This window comes from Mustela nivalis (assembly GCF_964662115.1).
Source record: "Mustela nivalis genome assembly, chromosome: 11".
Taxonomy (NCBI): Eukaryota; Metazoa; Chordata; class Mammalia; order Carnivora; family Mustelidae; genus Mustela; species Mustela nivalis.
Window position 1 is genome coordinate 76,991,143 of NC_139030.1, and position 22,127 is coordinate 77,013,269.

Below are 22,127 nucleotides of genomic sequence, written 5' to 3' on the forward strand. Positions count from 1 at the left end.
CCAGACAGTGAATACAGTGTCTGTGAACAGTGCAATCTGTCTTCCAGCTAGTATTCTAGAGGAAGAAGAGAAATAATAATCTAGAATAGGAATTGAAATATGATTTCAGACAGTTGTAAGTATTGCCACGAAATCAGCTAAGTATTAGGATGAATAACTGGTGGGAGAAGCTTTAGACAGTGTTGTCAGAAAATGATCCAGAGAAGGGGTTTTTGCCTTGTTTTGTCTATTGATGCAGGTGTGCTCTGTCGGTGATTTAAGTCCTTCAAGACCTGTTGCTCTTGTGAAGGGGTTTTCCCAAGTGGCGAACAACTCTAGGTACTGTCTTCTCTGGATTTACCCAGCAGTTACACTCCAGGAAAACTCAGCATGTCTTAAAAACTGTACCTGTCAGTGTGCATGTAAAACTATTAGGTTCTATGCCTGGAAGCTCATGGAACAGGGTTTTCACCTCCATGAATTTCTGATGGACAGACTGAAGTCCTGAGGGACACCAGAGTATCCTTGTTGTGAGCATTGTCCTAGACATTACAAGATGGTTACTATCTCTGGTCTCTGCCCACTAAATTCCAGTTGAATCCTCCAATCAGTGTGATAAGCCATCCCTCCCCTCCTACAACTTTCAAAATAACCTCCATAAGGCAGTTTACCTCCCATTGAGAGTTATGATTTTTTTTTTAAAGATTTTGTTTATTTATTTGAGAGAGAAAGAGCACAAGCAGGGGAGGGGCAGAGGGACAAGCAGACTCTCTGCTGAGTGCAGAGCCTGATGCAGGGCTCGATCCCAGGACCCTGAGATCATGGCCTGATCTGAAGGCAGACACTTAACCAACTGAGCCACCCAGGTGCCCCTCCAGTGGCTTTATAATCTTCTAATCCAGTTGCCATTTTTCAGTCTTTAGACTCTTTGAGCCGCCTTCCTAGATTTCCTTTCTTCCCCTGGCTCCCATGACATTACTGTCCTTGGCTTTTACTCCTCTCCTTTGTCTTCTCCCTGCCCAGTGTCCTGATCTGGTTTCTCCTTCTCCACCTGCCCGTCCGTGTAGATCTGACCTCAGTCCCTTCTTTTTTTCTCTCAAGAGTTTTTCTTTGATGAAACTTCAACACCACTTCAAGGCTACTAATCCCCAAGATGTTGTTTCTACACTATTTAAGCCTATTTTTCCATCTGCGACCTGGACCTCCCTAAGCCAACCCTAAGTTAAACAAAATCCAACTGGTCAACTTTCTCAAAGCCCTGATATTCCTTTGGTTGTGTTCATGGCAACATCATCCACTCACTCAGCCTAAACGCAGCGGCCACAGTGACCATGCTCACTGCTCACGTCCAGCTGATCGCTATGTTCTGTCAATTTAAGGAATATTGCAGTCGAATATTCAGGAGCAAGTCATGCAAAGATGGGAGTGGTGGTGATGAAGATAGCTGCCCTGGAAAGGGCCACTCTGATCTCACCCTTCTGATCTTTTTTAATTTAAAAAAGTTCTTTCGACTAGCCTATTTTTCCTAGACCCTGGGCATACTGCCCTGAGCTAATTTGTTTGCCCGAATTAATTACTCTGAGGGGGGGGGTGGCAGCCTCATTTTCACAGAAGCCATCTCTTTTGGAAGGAATGCCTATTCAAAAAGTCCGACTTAGGTTCTTGGGTACTCAGTGTAAGGAGTGCCTTGACATTTCCATAAAGATGTTGAGATGTTACCATCCCCGAAGAAATGGTTTCAGAAAATGAAACCTCTATCTTTTTCTTTTCCCGCAAGGAAGAAAAACATCATCAGCTTAATTATCTTTGTAAAATAACGTCCTCATTTGCTTTTCATGTTCCTAGTGGCAGAGGAGAATGATACAGCTTGTGAAGAATGAAACCAATTACGGGTGATTTCATGAAATTTGCTTTTGATTTTTGTGTATGTAAATAACACTTCAATTGGGAGGTCAAAAATGCTTGTAGGGTTATCTGTTGTTCTTCCAAGCTGTTTTTTCAAAAGATCTGTTAGCAGAGCAAATACGATTGAAAAGCTGTTCCTTGCTACGGTCGGTCCACACTGAGAAGCCAAAAGACAATGAACTTGTTATGTAGGTTACGTGTTATATTTCTTTAATTGTGAGAAAAATCACATAGCATGAAATCTACCCTATTAACACATTTTTAAGGGTACAGTGCAATTTTGTTAATGATATGTACATTGTCGAATAGCAAAACTGAATTTGCAAAACTGAAACTCTATATCCATTGACAAGCAATTCCCCATTTTCCCCTCCCCCGAGCCCCTGGCAGCCACCATTCTACTCTGCTTCTCTGAGTTTCACAACTTAAGATGTCTCATAAAAGTAGAATCAGGAAATATTTGTCCTTCAGTGACTGGCTGATCTCACTTAGCTTATAGTCTCAAGGTTCATCCATGTTATAGCATATGACAAGAGGTCTTTCCTTTTTAAGGGCTGAATAATATTCCATTGTATGTATGAACTGCATTTTCTTTATCCATTCATCCCTTGACTGACATTTTGGTTGATTCTATCTCTAGGCTGTTGTGAATAATGCTATAGTGAATATGGGAATGCAAATATCTCTTTGAGATCCTGTGTTGGGTTATTTTGGATAAATCCTGGAAATGGGATTATAATTCATATGATAGTTCTATTTTTAATTTGGGGGATTCTCTCTATTGTTTTCCATAGTGGCTGCACCATTTCACATTTCCATCAGCAGTATACAGGGGTTCTAATTTCTCCATATCCTTGCCAACACTTTCTATTTTCTGTGTGTGTGTGTGTGTGTGTGTGTGTGTGTGTGTGTATTTATAATGGTGGTTCTAATAGGTGGGATGCACTAACTCATTATGGTTTTGATTTGCAATTTATGTTGAGCATCTTTTTGTGTAACCTGTTGGCTAATTTGTATTCTCTTACACATTCCACAAAAACCAACTCAAAATGGATTAAAGACCTAAATGTAAGACCTGAAACTATAACACTCCTAGAAGAAAACATAGGGGAAAACCTTCAAAATATTGGTCTTGGCAATGATTTCTTGGCTATGACACCAGAAGTACAGACAACAAAAGCAAAAATAGAGAAGTGAGGTTCTATCAAATTAAAAAGCAATACAGCAAAGGAAGCAATCAACTGAGTAAAAGCCAACTACGGAATGGGAGAAAATGCTTGCAAACTCTCTATTTGATAAGAAGTTAATATCCAAAACTCTTACAAAAAGAAAGGTTTTCTGCTGAACCCAGATCAGGAGTCAGCAAACTTGTCCTCCAAGAGGCCAGCTAATAAGGATTTGTGGCTTCGCAGACTATAGAGACTTTGTTGCAACTACTCAGGCTGCCTTTGTAATGGGAACACAGCCGTAGACAATGCATAAAGGGATGAATGCGGCTGTGTTTCAATAAAACTTTATTTATAAAACCAGACTGGGATGCATTTGGCCTGTGAGCCAGAGTTTGCTGACCTTTAGTGTAGAGCAGGGTTCTCTGCATCTGGCGCTGTTAGCATTTTAGCTGGATTTTTTTTCTTTTTGGGGGGAGGTTGGTCATGGAGGGCTGTCCTGTGCCTCCTAGGATGTTTAGTAGGATCCTGACACTAGATAGCAGTGGCAGCCTCCTTCCCCTCCACCCTAGTCGCGACAACCAAAAGCCCCTCCAAGCATTGCCAAATTCTGGGGGCAAAATCATTGTCCATTGAGAAACTCTGATCTAGCTGATCAAAATACTGATGAAAAGTAATAAGAAATATTTCCCTAAAATTACAAAAAGTAGGGGAAGATGGAAGAAATGAAAACCATGGCCTGTTTGTCTCAGGTAGGTCAAGGTCTCAAAGGGGCCGGTGTCACTGCCTCATTTGGGAGAGCAGTTCAAAAACAGCCGAAATGGCAACAAATTTGAAAACTGCTTTGTTAATAATACTATACAGATAGGAGCTTAATCTACTTTTGCAATAGGCATGAGAAACAAAACACTTTAACACATGAGCATGTCCTAATGTAACTTTCTGAGTCTGAGGGTTGGCTATGAGTTGGAAAGCTGGGGGGAAAAAACTAGTAGTTCTAGTTCTCATTTGAGGAAGGGTTTATTTTTTCTGCTTATCTGAATTCAGAACCAACACAGGCAGGGTGATTTTTGAAAGCACTCACGTGTTTCTCATTGTTTGGACAGGCCAGGAAAAAAAAATGGCTTGGTTTCACTGCAAATTGGCACTAACGCATGTTTTTGAAAGTTAAAAACAGTATAACATTCATGAGTGAATCTCAAAGAATGTTGTCTTTTTGTCCTTCAGCATAAACACCTGTGCTGCAAATGGAATAAAAGTCATCTTTATTGAGAAACTGGTAGTTTCTTTTTCTTCATTGCTCTTATTTTATTTTTAAAGTACAAAATATTATAATTGAGATAATAGTTCTCTTATTTTTTTTAAGATTTCATTTCTTTCTTTGAGAGAGAGAATAGAGGGAGAGGGAGAAGCAAATTTCCTTCTGAGCACAGAGCCCGACATGGGGCTCGAACCCAGGACCCTGAGATCATGACCTGAGCTGAAGTCAGCCACTCAACCAACTGAGCCACCCACATGTCCCAAGCGAATCACAATTTTAAATTAAAAAGAATTACTTCACTTTTTTTTTTAAACAATTAAAAAAAAATTGACACAGAGAGAGATCACAAGTAGAGAGTGGGGAAGCAGGGGATGCGGGGATCAATCCCAGGACCCTGAGATCATGACCTGAGCCAAAGGCAGAGGCTTTAACCTACTGAGCCACCCAAGACCCCAGAATTACCCCATGTTTTATCAGGAGTGTCTGTGAAGCCTTTTTAGCTGACTTTCTGCTTAAGAGCAAAGGAAATATATGGATTCCTTTCTCTTTTAATTAAACCATCCTTACTTGCTAGATACCGCTTTCTGATTGGAGGAGGAGTGGTACACATCCTTGAAAGGAGCTCTTCCTCCCATGCTGTCAGCCCCGCGCTGATTATCCCTGTCTCCTGTGGCCATGCTGATGCACTCAGATCCTGGTCTCTGGGTCACTAGTGTTGTTGGACATGGTGTAGTAATGAGACCATCTGGTGGATAAATGGGATCACTCCTTTTATACTTGGGATCCTACAAAGGCTGATGAGAACGGACTCTTCCCAGCCTTCCCAGAAAGCCACATTGCAACTAGCCCCCAGGGGACCCAGCTCCCTAAGTCCCCTCTGTCCGTGCCCTGCTACCGTGGCCGACCCGGCTGCCTTCCTTGCAAGGCTGGTCCAGCGTGGGTTTAAGTGGAACCCTTTGACCGCAGGCTTTTTCTCTGCCCTTCAGGTTACCACGGCCTCTACTGTGAGGAAGAATATAACGAGTGCCTCTCTGCCCCTTGCCTGAACGCCGCCACCTGCAGGGACCTGGTTAACGGCTATGAGTGCGTGTGTCTGGCTGAATACAAAGGTGAGCCCCGCTTGGCCTTCTTGTGCCCGAGTGGCCTGCATGACGTCATGGATTTCTCAACCCAGATGCATGAACCTCGAATCGGAGCATGACGTTATTCACAATAAAAACCAAATGCTGGAGATGGGATGATTTATGGGACCGGAGAGAGCGATCAGCCCGCCCAGGGTTTCCTCCTGATAAGCTGAAAAAAATCTCTCTCCTGCCCTTTCCTTCTTCTTGTCTCCTTGCTCTTTTCTCTGTTAAATGTGTGCAAAGCCAACGGTAAGAAGTGAGCCTAAGTGCACCATCAGACACAGATGGGCGGACAGGGCTGTGGAGACCGTGGGGGAGGGACGGGTGCTGTTCTGCGGGGCTCGCTGGGCAGAGGCAGGAAGCTGTGCCGTCTGTCAGTGTAGGACGCACGTGAAATCTCACATGTTGGCAGGAAAGTTAATCCTTATTAAATGAGTCAGTTGCAAGGGAACCGTTATTAGCTCATTTGAGTGGACACGTGTCAAAGTCACTCTGGAAAAACAGCCGACATTGACAGTGGTTATAATGTGCAGACCTCGTTCTAAGCCCCCGTGTGCATGAACCCACACAATCCTCCCAATAATCCTGTGAGGTGGCAGTGGTGTCCCTCAGAGCCCAACCAGCGTGTCCCTAGTGCCTTTTCTTCTGCCTCCCTTGTGGGCTCAGTGGTGTGGCTCCATTCAAGCCCAGATGCCCTTGGACGGCACCGTGCCAGGAAGTCCTGTTTATCAGCTGCCACACACAGTTCTCTGAGCCACAACTTCAGAGCTGGGTTTAGATTTTTGCAATGCCTCCGTGGGCTCTATTTATAGCCATTTCATTGAACCTCTTGCCCCCAGCCCTGCTCACTTGATACCATCCATCTGCCTGGTGACCTGGCCTTGTGGCTACTGTCTCTTCCCACTGGGTGGACTTACCCTTATTTAGTGGTCTTTCTGGTGGGCCTTGAGGGTGTGTAGGCCACATGGATGAACTTGATCTGGTCTCTCTGGCTGGTAGGGATGAGGTGGGGCCAAGCGTTTGCTTTATGTTCAGGAGATCTGATGCTTCTCTCCGAGCGTGATGCCTGTTGAGAGCCAAAGTCCACCACTTCCACCAGGACAGATGTGCTGGCTTCATTCACGTGCATTTCATTCCAGGGTTTTTGGGGTATTGAGAAATAGGGAGTCTACTCGATTCTGGAAAGAAGAATAAAGGAGCAGTGAGTCAGGAGACCTAAGCAGCGCATCCTAATCATGCTGCTGGCTTCCTACTGAGCCAACAGTAATCTCTGAAGCTGACTGGTCTTTATATTGTCAATACAGAGTAAGGGCAGTGATACGTACTGACATTTTGAAATTCTTCAATGACAAAATTAGTCATGGATGTGCTTCCAAAATTAAAAATTCCAAATTCTACTGTTGATGGTACAAATGTCCTATCTTTGAGGCATTGTCCATGCTCTTATCCTAAGCAGTAACAAATACAATTACACATGATGGGCCACAGATACATATGTTGATCCTTCTCTATATGCTCTCAATTCTATCCCTTTTATCTTTCTGGGACTGGCTCTCTGTGAGGGATGATCCAAGAAGGAAAATGACCCCAGAGGATAGCCCGACATTTTGGAGGATTTGGGTTTTCAAGAAAAGAAGGTGGATTTGGGGAGCTTTTGTGCACAACAGGGTTAGGGGAAAACTGCATCAACGGCTGGCAGGGCTCCAAGGATCCTTAGTTTACGAAGAGGAAGTACGTGCTGTGAATGTGTTCCATGTGACTTAATGGGCTCTACAGATCTCATGGAGACTGGCTGACCTCTAAAACATTTGGACCGTTGGACTGAACTGGTCCTTTATTTCCTGTATGGCTGAGAGAAAATGGTCTCTCTTCATTCATGGAGAGCCCTGAGCCTCCCAAACTGGGAGGCCTCCATCCTGCCCCTTAGTAGACAAGGCTACCAGTTGGCCAGCCTGTCTAGCACTGGAGGGGAGTCTCCAAGGGCTTCTATCTCTGCCTGATGTTGGCAACCTTCACCCTGGCCAGCACGGGGAGTCTGTCCCCGTGCAACTCAGAAAGGGCAAATAACCTAGAAAATAAAAATGAGTTGCAGCAAGCACCACCAACTGCAGCCACTCAGGAGAGGAAGTGAAACGAGTAATGTATATTACTCACACTTGAATCTGGATCTGGAAGAGCCAAAGGAGGAACTATTTCATGATAGAAGTGAAAACATGAGGAAAGGGAAATCCTGACTGACAAGAAAGGAAATGTGGAGAGAAGACCCAGGCGGTCTGTTTCCGTCTAGATGGTGGATGGTCCAGAGGAAGAAAGGACATTTGGAAATAAAACCAGAATCTACTAATTACTAGAAGGAGGAATGTATGAGCTGGAGAAAACTGGAGTTTTCAGATAGAATGAATGGGTTTGCAGGGTGCCGGAGGGATTAATGAAGGAGATGAACACAATTTGAGATTTCCTGGTAAAATTTCCGAATCTAATGATGAAGAGAAATCTTTTTTTTCTGTAAGAGTCTTCAGAGGGCGTACAGGTTATATACAAAAGAGAGAATCAAATCTGCACTGACCTGCTTCTCTCTGTAATGAAACTAGCAATAGTGGAGAAATGTTACTGGCTGCCCAGTGCAAAGGGTGGGTGGTCAAGGGTCCTTTACGTTTGAGGACAAAAGAAAGACATTTCGCCCATTTAAGGGTACAGAAAACATAACACTGTGTCCCCTTTCTAAGAGAATTATTTTAAAAAAGTATTCTCACTCAGTTGGAACTATATCAGAACAAATAAACTAGATAGGGGAAGACAGAGAACAGGAAGGAGAGAGTTGAACAGACTCTTTAAATGCAGGGATAAACCAAAATAGATGATATTAAAGTGCTTGTGGCTGGTAGTTTAATGGGGAAGAAGAGTCTTTTGAAGACAATAGATGTACTTGTTTTACCAATTAGTTCTGCTGTTTAACAAGTCACTACGAAGTAGCAGTTTGAAATGACACCCTTTTAGTTGCCAACAGTCCCATTGGTCCAGGCATGTCTTTGGGGACTCCCTGCTTGGGCTCCCACAAGGCTGGAATCAAGATGTTGGCTGTACTGAGTTCCCGTCTGAAGCTTGAATAGGAAAGGGTCAACCTCTGTGTTCCCTCTGGTTGTTTTACAGAATTCATATCCTTGTGGTTGCAGAAGTCATGGCAACTTGCAGTGAAAAGGAGATGAAAGAGAGCTTGTGCTCTTTCATGTCTCTCACTTCAGCAAAGGAGCCTATACTCTCTGAAGATCTCACCTGATTAGGTCAGGCCCACCTAAGATCAACAAAAAGTGAACTGATTAGGGACCTTAACTGTATCTTCAAAATCACTTAACTTTGGCTCTTGGTCCAAAGCTCACACACAAGAGAAGGGTGTGACTCATTGAGGATCCACATAGGATGTCTCCATTAGACCCATTCTTCAGGAAAAATTGAAATGACTGCATTCAAGTTTGCTATCATTTTAACTAAATCCCTGAGTTGAAGGGAATGGGGAGGGAAGGGTTGGAAGACATACATGCATGTTAAAGATCTCATCCCAGTGGGCAGGTAAAGTGGTCATGTAATCTGGGTATATGTGTAGAGACCTTTAGGTTTAGATTTAAAATAAGTCTTTTTAAGGCAAAGCCTAGCAGCGTAAATGGTCGAACTTCTAAAGTAGGAGTTGTGGAGCTGGGGTGGTGGGTGATAGAGGAACTAAGAGAGAGGTGAGGGGGGTAAGTCATGGCCTCCAGTCCACGGGAAAAGTGATTCACAAGATCCTGTGTCTTTCTCTCCTTGGGGGATGGACATCAGTCCCTCGGAAGCATTTCTCCAAACATACTTACATATAGGACGTGTGCATAAACTCAGGAAACTAGAGGACAGGTGGGCAGCACCTCTGGGGTTAGAACTTACCTCTGGGGTTAGTTAGAACTTAGGTTGATGGTATGTTGCGGGGAGGGGGTTGGGACTTCAACCTCTTACTGTACATATGCATTTTTAAGTGGTATTCTTTACTATTTTATGTTAAAATAGAACTCAGATGAACATGACTTTCTATAAAGAAAACATGTAATAGGAGCTCAGCAAAGTGTGGCTAAGAACATTTTGAAAACAGAAAGCAAGGAGGGGGAACTTCTGCCAGTGTTTTATTATTATTTGTTTGTTGTTACTACATTCATGTGTTAGGGGTGTGAGAACGGAGAGCTAACCAAAACTGAATAATTGCCCAGTGTCTGTAATAGTGTCTGACCCTTAAGGAGGAAGTGGTATAAATGGGAAGGAATTGTTGTGTTTTGTTTTTTTCATAAAAGGTATTGGAGAAACTGGTCTGCTATGCAGAAGAAGAAATGTTTTTATGCATTGCACACAAATTGGAAAAAAAATCCCTTTTCAATGACTTGCTGTCCTCCTTGACTTACTTCCCCCTCTCTTGCTCTTTATTTTATGAGCAAGGTTCCCTAGATTACTGTAGATACCATCTCAATTTGTAACTTTAAATATTTCGGCTTTTAAGTATGAAAATGATGTAACAACAATAATCAAATTTTGGAAAAAGGAAAATTTGAGATAGTTCATAGCTTTATAACAGAATACAAGAGCAGTATGCATCTCTGTTGTTTCTGTCCATTTAAATTTCCGTGTTTTCATGGTTACAATGGAATATACATACAATTTTTATATTGTTCTGCCCTTGCTTTCCTTTTGTAGAATGTTTCATTTAGATATTGCTAGAAGTCTTACTAATTCTATATTAGATGGCTATGTAATATTCCCACAGGGGAATGTTTATCTGTTCCCTTGTGGCATCTGATGTGAGGCTTTTATAAACGATTTTGAAATGAACATCTTTATGCATATAATTTTTATACTTTCTGAGTTTGGCGGGGTTGGGATTGGGCTTCAAAAACGACATCATTGGGTTATACGTTCAATCCCATTGTACCTAATTGTTCATTTTTTAAAAGTCTACAGAAATTTGTAATTGAAAAGGTGAGAACATCTTGTTTGCCCCAGTTACTTTTTTCTGTGTAACCAATGAACAAGAATTTTTGGGTGTTTTGTGTACGTAGGCCTTCTCAAATAGTGGGATAGATACCAAAATGGCTAAGTCAGGATTCCTTCCTTTTTTAGGCTAATATTTAGCCAGAGGAGCAGACTGAGGCTGGCGCACACACAAGAAATAATGAGGCCAAGGTCAAGATGTCAATTATAATTTCTGAAATCGTTTAGAAGAGGTTGGCCTCTGTGATGGTTGAAGCACTGGGACATTTTTTGTGGAGGAAATAAGTCTGAATAAAATAAGACGATGTCTTAGAACAAATATTAAATTCAAAGGACACTTAGAGTTAATTTTTTTTATCTGGTTTTATTACCTAAAATAGTGACTTTCAGTTTTCAAAATATCAATCATGACCAAATTGCGACGGCAATGAAGACTTGCCATTGGTGTGCTGCTCTTTGAATTTTCGGTCATTTTAATTCTAAAATTAACTTCTATACAGAGCCCTGTTGGAATAGAGATCTTTTCAGAAACATTGCCTCTCTCTCCCTTAATATGAAAAGTATGAATTTTTATTAGTTTTGACTGAATTACAGTTTATTTTTGCTTGAGACTAAACATAAGTTTCGTAATAGTGCGTGCTATGTCCGCTGCCAATGGGTGATGCATGTGTCGTTCCACAGACTTAATTTGAAGTGTGGACCTGGTTTTCCCTGACAAAATAGGGTGTTTTTGAGGCAGATTTGGAATGGCTTCTCACTCCTCTGGCAGTCCTACCTGTGTGTCAGCCAAAGTACACTGACCATCGCCCCTCCTGAAAGGATGGGATTCTGGTGGTACGTCCAGAATGTCTTCCATGCGTTAGATCATGGCCTCTGCTCTGAAGGCCCTCAGAGATTTGTTGAGGGGTGAAGGGATCAGACAGGAGAACAGATAAGTCATGCTTTAACCCAGTAAACTTCATCATACTGCGAATCTCAGTGCTTTCAGTGCACAATGGCGGAAAAATGGAGCTCTGTCTCCAGAGACTCAGGTTCAGCTCTCTAGAGAAAGAGCATTGGAGTTAGGTTTTGACAGATGGAATGTGCCAGGTGAAGACCAACCGGGCAGAGGGAAAGGAAGGCATTCAGGTCAGAGGAAATGGGCGGCCCGCACAGTGTGGTACTGGCACTCAGGGCCCCTGGGGCAGGGGGGCCTGCGAAGGAGGGTTTCGGTGGAGTCTCTTTGGCACATCGGTGGTGTTCATGACTCTCTGGTCTCTGTCTTCAAGGTTTCCAGCACATGGTTGTTCAGGTCTTAAGATAAGCTGAGCAATATGACAAATGTTTCTTATAAAGGGATTAGCAAGGTTTAGAGTATAGAAACCAAGGGCTTGCTGGGGACTTTAAGCCCATCTCGCTTCAGAGCCATCGTGTTTCCATGAAGATGAGATGCCAGGAAACTCTCAATCTCAAGTGACCCAGTATCTTTTGAAAAAGAGAAGTAACGAGGGATAAAATTATTGCCAAAAATTAAAAAAAAAAAAAACCCAAAAGATTGAAATTACTATTATCTTGGGTGTTTTCATTGAATCTATCTTACTGAAGTCTTTTAAGGTTGAGATGTTCAAATATTTAGCTTACAATTTGCTTTTCTGCCTCATTTGAAAAACCTGGTCCTGTGCATGCTCATGTGTTCATTGTATTAATATTATGCAGGCTCGACTGGCTAATGTATTATTAGAAACCCAGTAAAGATCATCCTTGGTCATTCTTTCTTTAGATAGAATGGACATATTTTTAGATGCCAGATGCCAGGCATCTCTGAACTTTGGCTCTAACTGTATTTCCCATTGCATTTGAAAGCATTTTCTGTCACCTGTTTTCCATTGATCAGCCCCGTGGGAGCTTGAAAATATGAAGCTCTTTGCTTTTTGATAAACACTTTGGAGCAGAAAAGGCTGCTTTGCATTTTATTCATTTAATTGAGCCCATGCTACTCGGGAATCAGTGAGAAAACAGAAGCTTCTGGGTGAAAAGGCTGTACATACCCAGGTGAGAAAAAAATGACCGGTTTCATGCACATTTTTACATTTGTTTGATCTTGCACATCGCTTGGATTGCCTGGGTTGGTTAAAGTCAGTGGAAGTCACCAAGGCTCATTCCAGTCACTGGAGACAGGGAGGGAGCTAGGATGGGGCTTCCAGGGTTTGAGGCCCACCAGGCCCCAGGCAGTGGGATTGGGCTGGTCGGTGCAGGGAGAAAAGCCAGGCAAGGATCTGAAAGGCACTTTAGGAAAATATCTGGCAGAATATTATTCATGGGTTGGGCATGAGGGGCAAAGGATAAAATGGAATGAAAAGCCATCTATTCCAAATTTGCCAGGCTCAAAGAAGTTGTTAGTATGAACACAGATAGGCAGTTCTGTTTCTCCTTCCTCTTACACTGTTTTGTCTTTCGTGAGCCCAATTCTGAAGACACTGAAAAAAAAAAAACAAACGATAGACAAAAATCTCGAGAGTAATTTCAGTGACTAAGTGATGAGTCACTGGGTGTGGCAGTCCTTTGCACAATATGAGCTCAGTGATGAAGTGGAGAGCAAATTGAGTAAATACCATCCTGTTCCTATTTGCTTTCTGCTTATTTGTCGCGAGCCTGTCAGGAAGGGCAAACACATCATTCTCTACATTCTTATATGGAATATAATGTAATCTCTCTTCCCCTCCAAAGGGCAAGGGATGAGGGAGAGAGAGATTAATCCATTCATCGATCTTGGCCTTCTGGTGAGACAACAGCAGAAATCTTACCTTTCAAATAGCGTTGAATTTTTAAAGTTTTTAATAAAATTATAAAGCACTAATGACTCCCTGAAAAGAAAAATTCCACCAATATAGAAATCCCTGATGTGAAAGACAAAATAATTCAGTCCTTCAGTCCTATTTTCGCATCCACACATAAACTTTTTTTTTACACCCATGGGAAACTGCTTTTGCTGTAAAGATTTTTAAGATGTCTGCTTTTTTGTGAAATGGGTGCTCTGAGCTCTGTAGAATTTTGTATGTTTCCAAGGCCAGTCTGAGCTCACTCTTGCAGACTAGTTAGCAAGGACAGGCTCAGATTCGGATCACTGGGGGTTTCAAAATCCTAGCTTGGGGAGTAAGGCTATTTGTCTCCTAGCGTTGTTGCCAGGATCCAGTGAGATGCCCGGTGCGGGGACAGAGCCAGTGGACAACAGAGGTGATCTTTGGTACGTGGTAATTGGATTTAGTCTTTTAAAATAAAGTCCAAGGACCCCAGGGCTCCCTTTCTGTTCTCTAGTTCCCCAAAGTAGAACCAGAGTTCATTTCAATATCTGACTCCACATCTTCCTCATCACGAGGCTGTTTATTAATTATATCAATATCTTATAAAGGATGTCTGGCTCTTTTTCTTTTGGAGACTTACAAAACATTCTGGTAAATGTTGTCTTTCAGGGCTCTAACTTGCTATTTCCCAGACTTTGATACAGGTCGTCAGAGAAAGTACAGATGCACGACGACGGTGGGACCTCAAGGCAGAGAATGGATTTGTTGTGTCCTCATGGGCGAGTCTTCACGATGGTCAAGAGTGGGCACATGGGTGTGCATGCTTACACACATGCACACCCATGTGCACACACACACGTGGGCCTCTGGGAATCTGCCTTCTTGGAGTTCTGGGCTATTCCAACGCTTTGCTTTTAAAGACCACGGGGGCTATAGATCCCTTAATGAGTGACCCCTTGTGTGTCTGTCTCTCCACAGGAATACACTGTGAGTCGTACAAGGACCCCTGCGCTAACGTCAGCTGTCTGAACGGAGGCACCTGTGACAGTGAGGGTCTAAATGGCACCTGTGTCTGTGCACCCGGGTTTACAGGCAAGTGATCCGGGAACTGAGTTTTAAATCTATCCCCAAATCCCAAAGGTGGCAGCTGTTAAAAACAACAACAACAACAAAAAACCCAAAAACCAAAAACCAACTGAGAAATCTCCATGCATATATTATCGCAAAATATGAATACCTTTGCAAAATGCAACTAGGCATTGCTTGGACAAAGATCTATTTTAAAACAATTGGCTGTGTTGTCATTAAATGAGGTTCTTCTGAACGCAGCGTCTGGCACGGAAGGCTTGCTGACATTGCCATTGCTGTACGTTTCCAGAGCCGTAGCTGGGAAACATGAGAAATGAGCCATTACACCAACAGCTGAGAAAGTTCAAGTGTTCACGGATGAAGGGGAAAGGAAGGATCGAATGCGTCTTTTCTAGAAATTGCGTTTGGTGACCGCATTTATTTTTACTGAAAGATGCAACAGTGGCGGGATTTTGAACAATAAGGGGAGGTGGCGGTGGTGGTGGTGGGCAGAGAGAGGCACAGACTTCAGCTACGGTGTTGATTGTTAGGGAAGTACAGATGCTCGAGGTGTAGAGAATAGGTAGAGAAAAGGTCCGAGAGCGAAGGAGACTGGGAGGGCAGGGGACAGGGCTGGGTGCTGGAGAAACGTTGGTGGCCGCTGAGCTCTGAGTGGGAGGAGTCATTTCTAGACTAGGGATCCTTCTAAATCACTGCCTACCCTATGGGCTTCAGGGAGGCCTTGAATCCCTGAAATTGGATTTCAGTGAAACATCTCATGTATGGGTATCTGTTGAGAGGAGGCTCACATTTTCCTCACAGTCCCAGAAGGAACTCTGAACTATTGGAGTAGAGAAGGCTCCATCCTTTGCTTTCGCATCAGAACCCAAGAATTCTGGAATGGAGAGTATAGGACAAATCTAGGTATTCAGAGGTTGCTAAACCAACAAAAACATCCAGGTCACTCTGGTTTGCAAGTTGGGAAAGGTTGACATTTGAAGTGCCCACAGAACAAGGTGGGGTCTTCAGCTGCAGGAAAGCCTGTGTTAGCTCGGCCTGGAGAGCAGCTCGGGGTGCTCGCCTCTCTTCAGCTGAGCAGCACGGCCTGGGGGGTTTCATAGAGCACGGTCTCCTGGTCCATCTCTGGGGACCCTCTTTTGTGCCTCTGGAGAAGATGCCAGCGGTCAAGATGTGGGAGAAGCGACTTCTGATCTTCCTTCTATTTATCTGTGTCACATCCTGTGTTTTCCTTTTAGGTTTTCCTGAGACTGAGAAGTGGGCTCATTCCAGAAAATGATTCGCAGATGGTTTTGTTTTGCTGACTGGTTTATAAACACACACAGACATTTATACTCATCAATGGATGCAAAAATAATATTGGGGAAGCATTCTGGGTCTTTTTTCCTCAGACATTTTTATCTCACAAATCATAAAAAGCTTGGGAGAAGATTAGAAGATATATGGCTATAGGAAGAAACCCGACAGCTTGGAGGTAGCCATTCATATCTTGATACATATGTCCAGAGATCTTCCTGAAGGTCCGTGTGTATGACATAGAGCATTTAGTGTATATGCATTTATATTTGGATAAAAGAGAATCATATTTATCCTACTATATTGTAACCTACTTCTCACTTAAAAATACATGTATATCATAAATGTGGTTCTACCTGAAGAAATAGCCTTCTGTTTTACCATTTTTGCTGGCTGCCCTATAGCTCATTCTATAAAAAAAAATTTTTTTTTTTTTAACACATCGCCCATTTAACTTTTTGGGGGTTGAGAACTTTTCCCTATTATAAACAACATTGATATGAGTATTCTCGGATGTACATCTTTGTGGACTTGTCTGATTATTTCTTTGAGCTAATTTCCTGGCTTCTCAGGGTCCAGAAAAATATGTACATATTTCCATACTGCTCTTGAGAAAGAACACTGTACCAAATTTACTTCTACCAAGAGTATACAGGGACATCTATTCTCCTAACTTCATACAGATACTGAGAATTGTCATTTGGTGGCCAAAAACGCCCTTTAAGCGTTTTTGTTTGTAGGTCTCTGATTCATAATAAGATTGTATACTTTCAAAATATATGCATGGTCATTTGTGTCTCTTCTTTTATAAACTCCGTATTCATATCCTTTCTTTGCTTTTCTACCATTTATGTTAACCAACCCTCCTCCCTTCCTTTCTTTCTTTTACTTTAAATTTTTATTTTAATTCCAGTTAGCTAACACTTAGGTTAATCTTTATTCTTGACTTGAAAAAGCCCTTTTTAATAGGCATATGACATTTTATATTCCATAGGTTACAAATATTTTTCTATTGCTATTTGCTTTTTAAATGTATAAGATGTTTTATTTTCCTATATTATATTTTATTTTTGTATTATTAAATCTTGATATTTTCTTTTGCTTCCTTTTCTTGTAGTTTCATGCTAGAAAGACCCTACACATCAAGATTTTATAAACACTCTCCTATATTACCCTAATAACATGAGTTAATTTTTGTGCATACAAATCTTTAATCCATTTGAAATTTATCTTGGTATCTTATGGGAGATAAAATGCAATCTTTTCTCCAGAACACTTACCAAATCTTGAATTTCCTAATCTATATTCGCTCTTAGATATCCCTCAAAGATACATTGAGCTATAGAATTTCTTCTCCCTTCCATTTTTTAAAAGATTTATTCATTTATTTTAGAGAGCAAGAGAGAGGGTGAGGAGGGACAGAGGGAGAGGGAAAAAATCTCAAGCAGACTCCCTGATGAGCCCAGAGCACTCCTTGGGGCTTGATCCCAGGACCCTGAGATCATGGCCTGAGCTGGAACTAAGAGTGGGATACTCAACTGACGAAGCCAGCCAGGTGTCCCCCCCACTCCCTTTCTTCATGCGGGTTTGCTAGCTCAATAAATGGTATTACCAGCATGTTGGGTTTTTCTGGGCAGAAACCAGGGGCACATTTTGTCCTTTCGTCCTCTTCTTCCTTACCTGCATCCAACCACCAAAGAATCCTAGAACCTCTTAGACCCTCTCACTTCCTGGAACCAACACCGGGCCGCCTTCCTCTTCTGCCCACATTAGTGCAGCCCCTCTAACCGGTCTCCCCACACCCCTCTGCCTTCATCCCTAATGCACTCCCCACACCGTGGAGACCTTATGAACTGATCTCTAATCCTGTTGCTTCCTACTTAAATGTTGCTTATTGACATTCATTGTTTTTAAGAAAAAGATCAAAGCCCTTAGGTGGTTGTCCAGACCCTAGTGGTCTGGCCCTATCCAGCATTTCCAGTCTTGCCCTGGCTGGTTCCTGAACACCCCGAGTCAGGATCTTCTCAGTAGTGTCCTTCCCTCCAGGACAAGCATAAGTGTCCTTGCCTCCTGGTCCCCTCTGCTCCCCCTCCCTGCCCCCAGGCATCTCTCCGTGGTACTCACCTTGATCAGAGGGAGTGGTCGGACTCCTCCGTGAAGCGGGTTCTGACCTCACTCTAAACTGGTCTTTGAAAACAACAAATGTCTATTTCCCTTCAGCCCTGGTGACTGTTCTGGCTGCAGAGGACCACAGAACAGTTCCCAAAGTTGTTTGGAGAGCTGTGCTGTTAATATCCTTTACAGAACACTGGTCCCATGAGATGCTTCTTGGAAAAAGCCTCTGTGGCTGAATGAATTTGGGACATGATACCATGTGGATATTCATAAAGGATGTCTGGGAACTACAGGCTCTGAGAGGTCGTACAGTAAGGAATTTAATTTGCCTTTGTTTTATTTTCCAAATATTTTTGATCATAGAACCTTTCTTCCCCTTTAAGAAGAACCTAGAGTATCTTGAGAGTTAACATGCATGGAAGAGTCTGGTGGTAAAATACTCCCTTCCACCACGTCAGGAGTGATGCTGCCTATCCTCTTTGAATTGCTACCCTGGCACCAAATATTTTTATTTTAACTGAGAGTTGGCAAAACTGACTCTTGTTCCACTATTAAGTACTCAAAAGCCCCCTAATTGACTAAGTGAAGTGAATTAGACCAATCATTGTTACATAATTAGACACTCAATCCAACGGCACATTTACCTTATGAGATTGGCTTTTTCAGCTTGGGTTTATTTTGCTTTTCTTCCAGGGTGTTTAGGGGAGACATTAGATTATTGATTTGAGGCTCTTCCTTATTTCTCATGTGTATAATTTGGGGCCATAAATTCACCCTTCAACACTTCTTTGGCTGTGGGGGCACCTGGGTGGCTCTTGATTTTTGGCTCAAGTGATGATCTTAGGGTCCTGGGATCGAGCCCCATCTCAGCTTCTGCATTCATCATGGAACCCGCTTGGGATTCTCTCTCACTCTCTCTCTCTCTAAAGTAAATAAATAAAATCTTAAAGAAAAATATTATTTGGCTCTGTCCCACAGATTTTATGTCATATTTTCATTTTCATTCAGTTTTGTTTAGGTCCCTTTAGATTTTCTCTTTGATCTATGGAGTATTTGTAAGTATATTATGTAGCTGGGCCTTGTTCCCCCCCCCCCCCCCCATGGACTTTTGGGCACTCCTGAGTTGCTGGCTTCTCCAACATCTGGTCTGGAACATAAGAAGCCATAAGAAAACTCAGGAGTTCACCGCCACGTTGTTTCGTGGGTCCCGAGTTTCCCTGCCAGTCTGTCTCTTCCTGACCTCTCAGAGTCTTCTCGTGTTTGTTTTCTTTTCTTTTCTTTTTTAAAGATTTTATTTATTTTTTTGATAGAGAGATAGAGAGCACAAGTAGGCAGAGTGGCAGGGAGAGGGAGAAGCAGGTTCCCCCCTGAGCAGTGAGCCCAATGGTGTGGTTCTATCCCAGGACCCTGGGATCAAGACCTGAGGCAAAGGCAGAGGCTTTAACCCACTGAGCCACCCAGGCGCCCCTCATGTTTGTTTTCTGTATAAGGTCGAGAGTTTTTGCTTGTTGGAAGAGTAGGAAAAATATTTCTGTCTCACAGTTTTGGAAGCAGAAATCTCATTCTGGCTGCTTTTAGGATTTTTCCTTGATTACTGACTTTTAACAAATTAATCACAATGTTCCTTGCTGTGATTTTGTTGGTGTTTATCCTGCTTGGGATTTGGTGTAATTCTTGGATCTGTGGTTTTATAATTTCATCAGATTTGGAAAATTTTTAGCCATTATTCCACCAAATATTATTTTATGCCCTACTTCCCTTTCCTGGGACTCTAATCACATCTGTTAGACTACTTAAAATTGTACAACAGGTCACTGAGTTTCTACTGAGTGTAAAATAAAATTTTTTTTTCCCTGAGACTCAGTGTATTTAGCTCCTATTACTGTTGTCAAGTTTACTAATTTATTCTGCAGAATCTAGTCTGCTGTGAAAGTCATCCAGCATTGTCTTTAATTTCAGACACTGTATTTTTCACATCTCGATGTTCCATTGGTTCTTTTCTATATCTTTCATTTCTATCCTCATTTTGTTCATGGTTTCCTTCACATTTTGAGCAAATTCCTTGTTTACTCAACATCATCCATGATTTCTGAACTTGTGTCTTTGGACTGATACTTCTTTCGGTTATGGATTACATATTCCTCTTTCTTTGCCCAGCTAACAGGCCTTGTGTGGATGGATGGATGGTCCTTGGGAGTTATGGAGTGTTTGGGTTTTTTGTGTTTCTTTTTTTAAGTGCTGGCCTTCCCACCTTCTCCCCTTTGTCCCCCCGGCAGGTATGTAAGTTACTTGCTGGCATAAGTGATCCTTTCAAGGTTTGTTTCTCTATTTGGGGGGAATGGGTCTGTGGTCGCCTTTCCTCTAGGATAGAGATGCCCTAGGGCTGAGGTGCTGCTTTTTTCCACTGAAGCGCTGGGTGACCAATGAAATATCTGTTTTTTGACTTGGGAGACTTTGAACACAGGCCTCTACGAGCTTAGGGAACTGCTCATGCATCACGGTGTTTGCCAAGGCTATGGAGTTCCAGTGTACTCACACACAGAATTCAGCAACAAACTCAAGGGGATGCAGGACATCTCTAATGCTCTTTTTCTGACTGGCTCTCTCTTCTTTGGGACGCTGTCCCACACCTTGCAGCTACCTCGTCTCCCACAAAGTCCAGTTGTCCTTGGTTCAGGGAAACACTGTGTTCTCTCTCAGTTGGCTGCAGGCAGGAAGCCAGGACGATCACGGTACTCAGCTGTTCTGTTTTCCTTCTCTTGGGTGCACTACCTGTTGCCTAATGTCTTAAAAGTGTTTTTCTTTAAATATATATTTCATCTGCTTTACTGTGGTAGGCCAAGAGAGAGCTTTCTGTCACTCCATCACAGCGGAAGAAGTTCCAGATAATTTTTAGCATTCATTTCATCTGGAATAAAGTATCTGGAAGCAGGAAGGAGATATAGTTAATGTATCCATTCCCGTACCTGGCACACAGTAGCTCTATATTTAATGCTCGGTATTCTGATTATGATTTTCATTGATATCATTCATTGTAGGCTGTATTAATCAAAGGGTTTACTCACAGCCGTGATTTTTTAGTTTTTTTTTTCACTTTAATGGATCTGAGTAAAGCATACAGAATTAAAGAGCACATGTGTAAATTTGCATAAACACTATCAAATTTTGATGCCTACTCTACACACTGCTTCTTAGAAAGTAGTAGATTGAAAAGCAATTGTAAAAGATTTAAAGCTCAGACTCCGATTTCCAGCCTTAGTCAAGTAGAAATTTCATTATGTATTCTCTTTACAAATGTTACTCAAGCACAACAGTGATTTAAAAGTAATTGATTTTTTTTCCTGACTCGAATTAAAAAGAAAGTAAGCGAGTCAACAAAAAAAGTCATCTGGCTCAAGCCAGCAAAAGCATAAAGATTTATTAAGTCAACTCTGAGTAAGGCAAGGTGATATAATACACCAGGAACTCTTCTAAAATAAGCCAGAATGCATATTGATTGAGTGGAATGGTAGGGTGCACAGAAAAACGTAATACTCATACTATGGGGAACTTGAAATGAATTTACATACAAATGAATATACATATAACAGAGTCACTCTCCATGGCTTATAATAAATCTTCAAATACCTTGTGTAAGACTGATGTCAGAAAGCATGATCCCTGTAAGGCAGAGAAGAGCGGTCATGTTTGGGAGTCTTTTGGTTGAAAATTTGCCTCACGAGTCACCCCATCCATATCCCTATGCCATGCACCATGCGTCTCCCCAGGGGTTGGCCAGAGCACCTGTGCTGTGGAAGTAGCTGCTGGCTGTTTGCATCTCAGACTGGCATGGAGTTTGTATCATTAACTGGTTTCATTTAATCCATCCCTAGTGTGGCCCTAAGAGCCCAGTGATGAAGAAATCCAGACAAGGATAGGCTTGGGACTCTCTCTGGTACCCCAGCCCTTTGGATCCCAGGTTTTAGATATTTCATCCATACCTATGGGTTCATTCCATTTTCCCCATCATTCTCTATCTCTGTCAAATCCTTCCAGTTTGGAGTTGGGGGGCGCCTAGGAGGAGACTAACTTACAGACTGCGGACTTCTCCCAACTACATTAGCGCACCTTGGAGATCCAAGAACCAGTACATGCATTAGCGTTAGTCTGGACCCTGGGTTGGGCATTTACCTCGCTGGTCCAAAAAGCTCTGGACCAGAGCAGGAACAGATGGGCTGGACTAGCTCTAGGACTGCCCGGAATTTAGGGGATCAGAAGGGTTTGACGCTGACATTGGACTTGTGGAGCAGAGGGGAGCTTTTGAGTTTTGCCAGGAAGTGGAGTCACGGAAAAGTCAGGCTGTTTCTGCAGCTGTGGCTACAAAAGTAACAGGGCATCTTCTTGAAGAAAGTGGAGTTTTCAGATGCCCAGC

At 42.5% G+C, this 22,127-nt stretch overlaps 1 protein-coding gene across 1 annotated transcript in view; it reads left to right on the plus strand.

Moving 5' to 3' along the window:
• DNER (delta/notch like EGF repeat containing) overlaps positions 1–22,127 on the plus strand; it is a 311,380-nt gene that overhangs the window by 270,754 nt on the left and 18,499 nt on the right. Inside the window, exons 9-10 of the mRNA XM_082690792.1 lie at positions 5,298–5,420; positions 14,198–14,311. Of these exons, the coding sequence (XP_082546918.1) occupies positions 5,298–5,420; positions 14,198–14,311 (237 nt within the window). The remainder of the gene's footprint in view (positions 1–5,297; positions 5,421–14,197; positions 14,312–22,127) is intronic.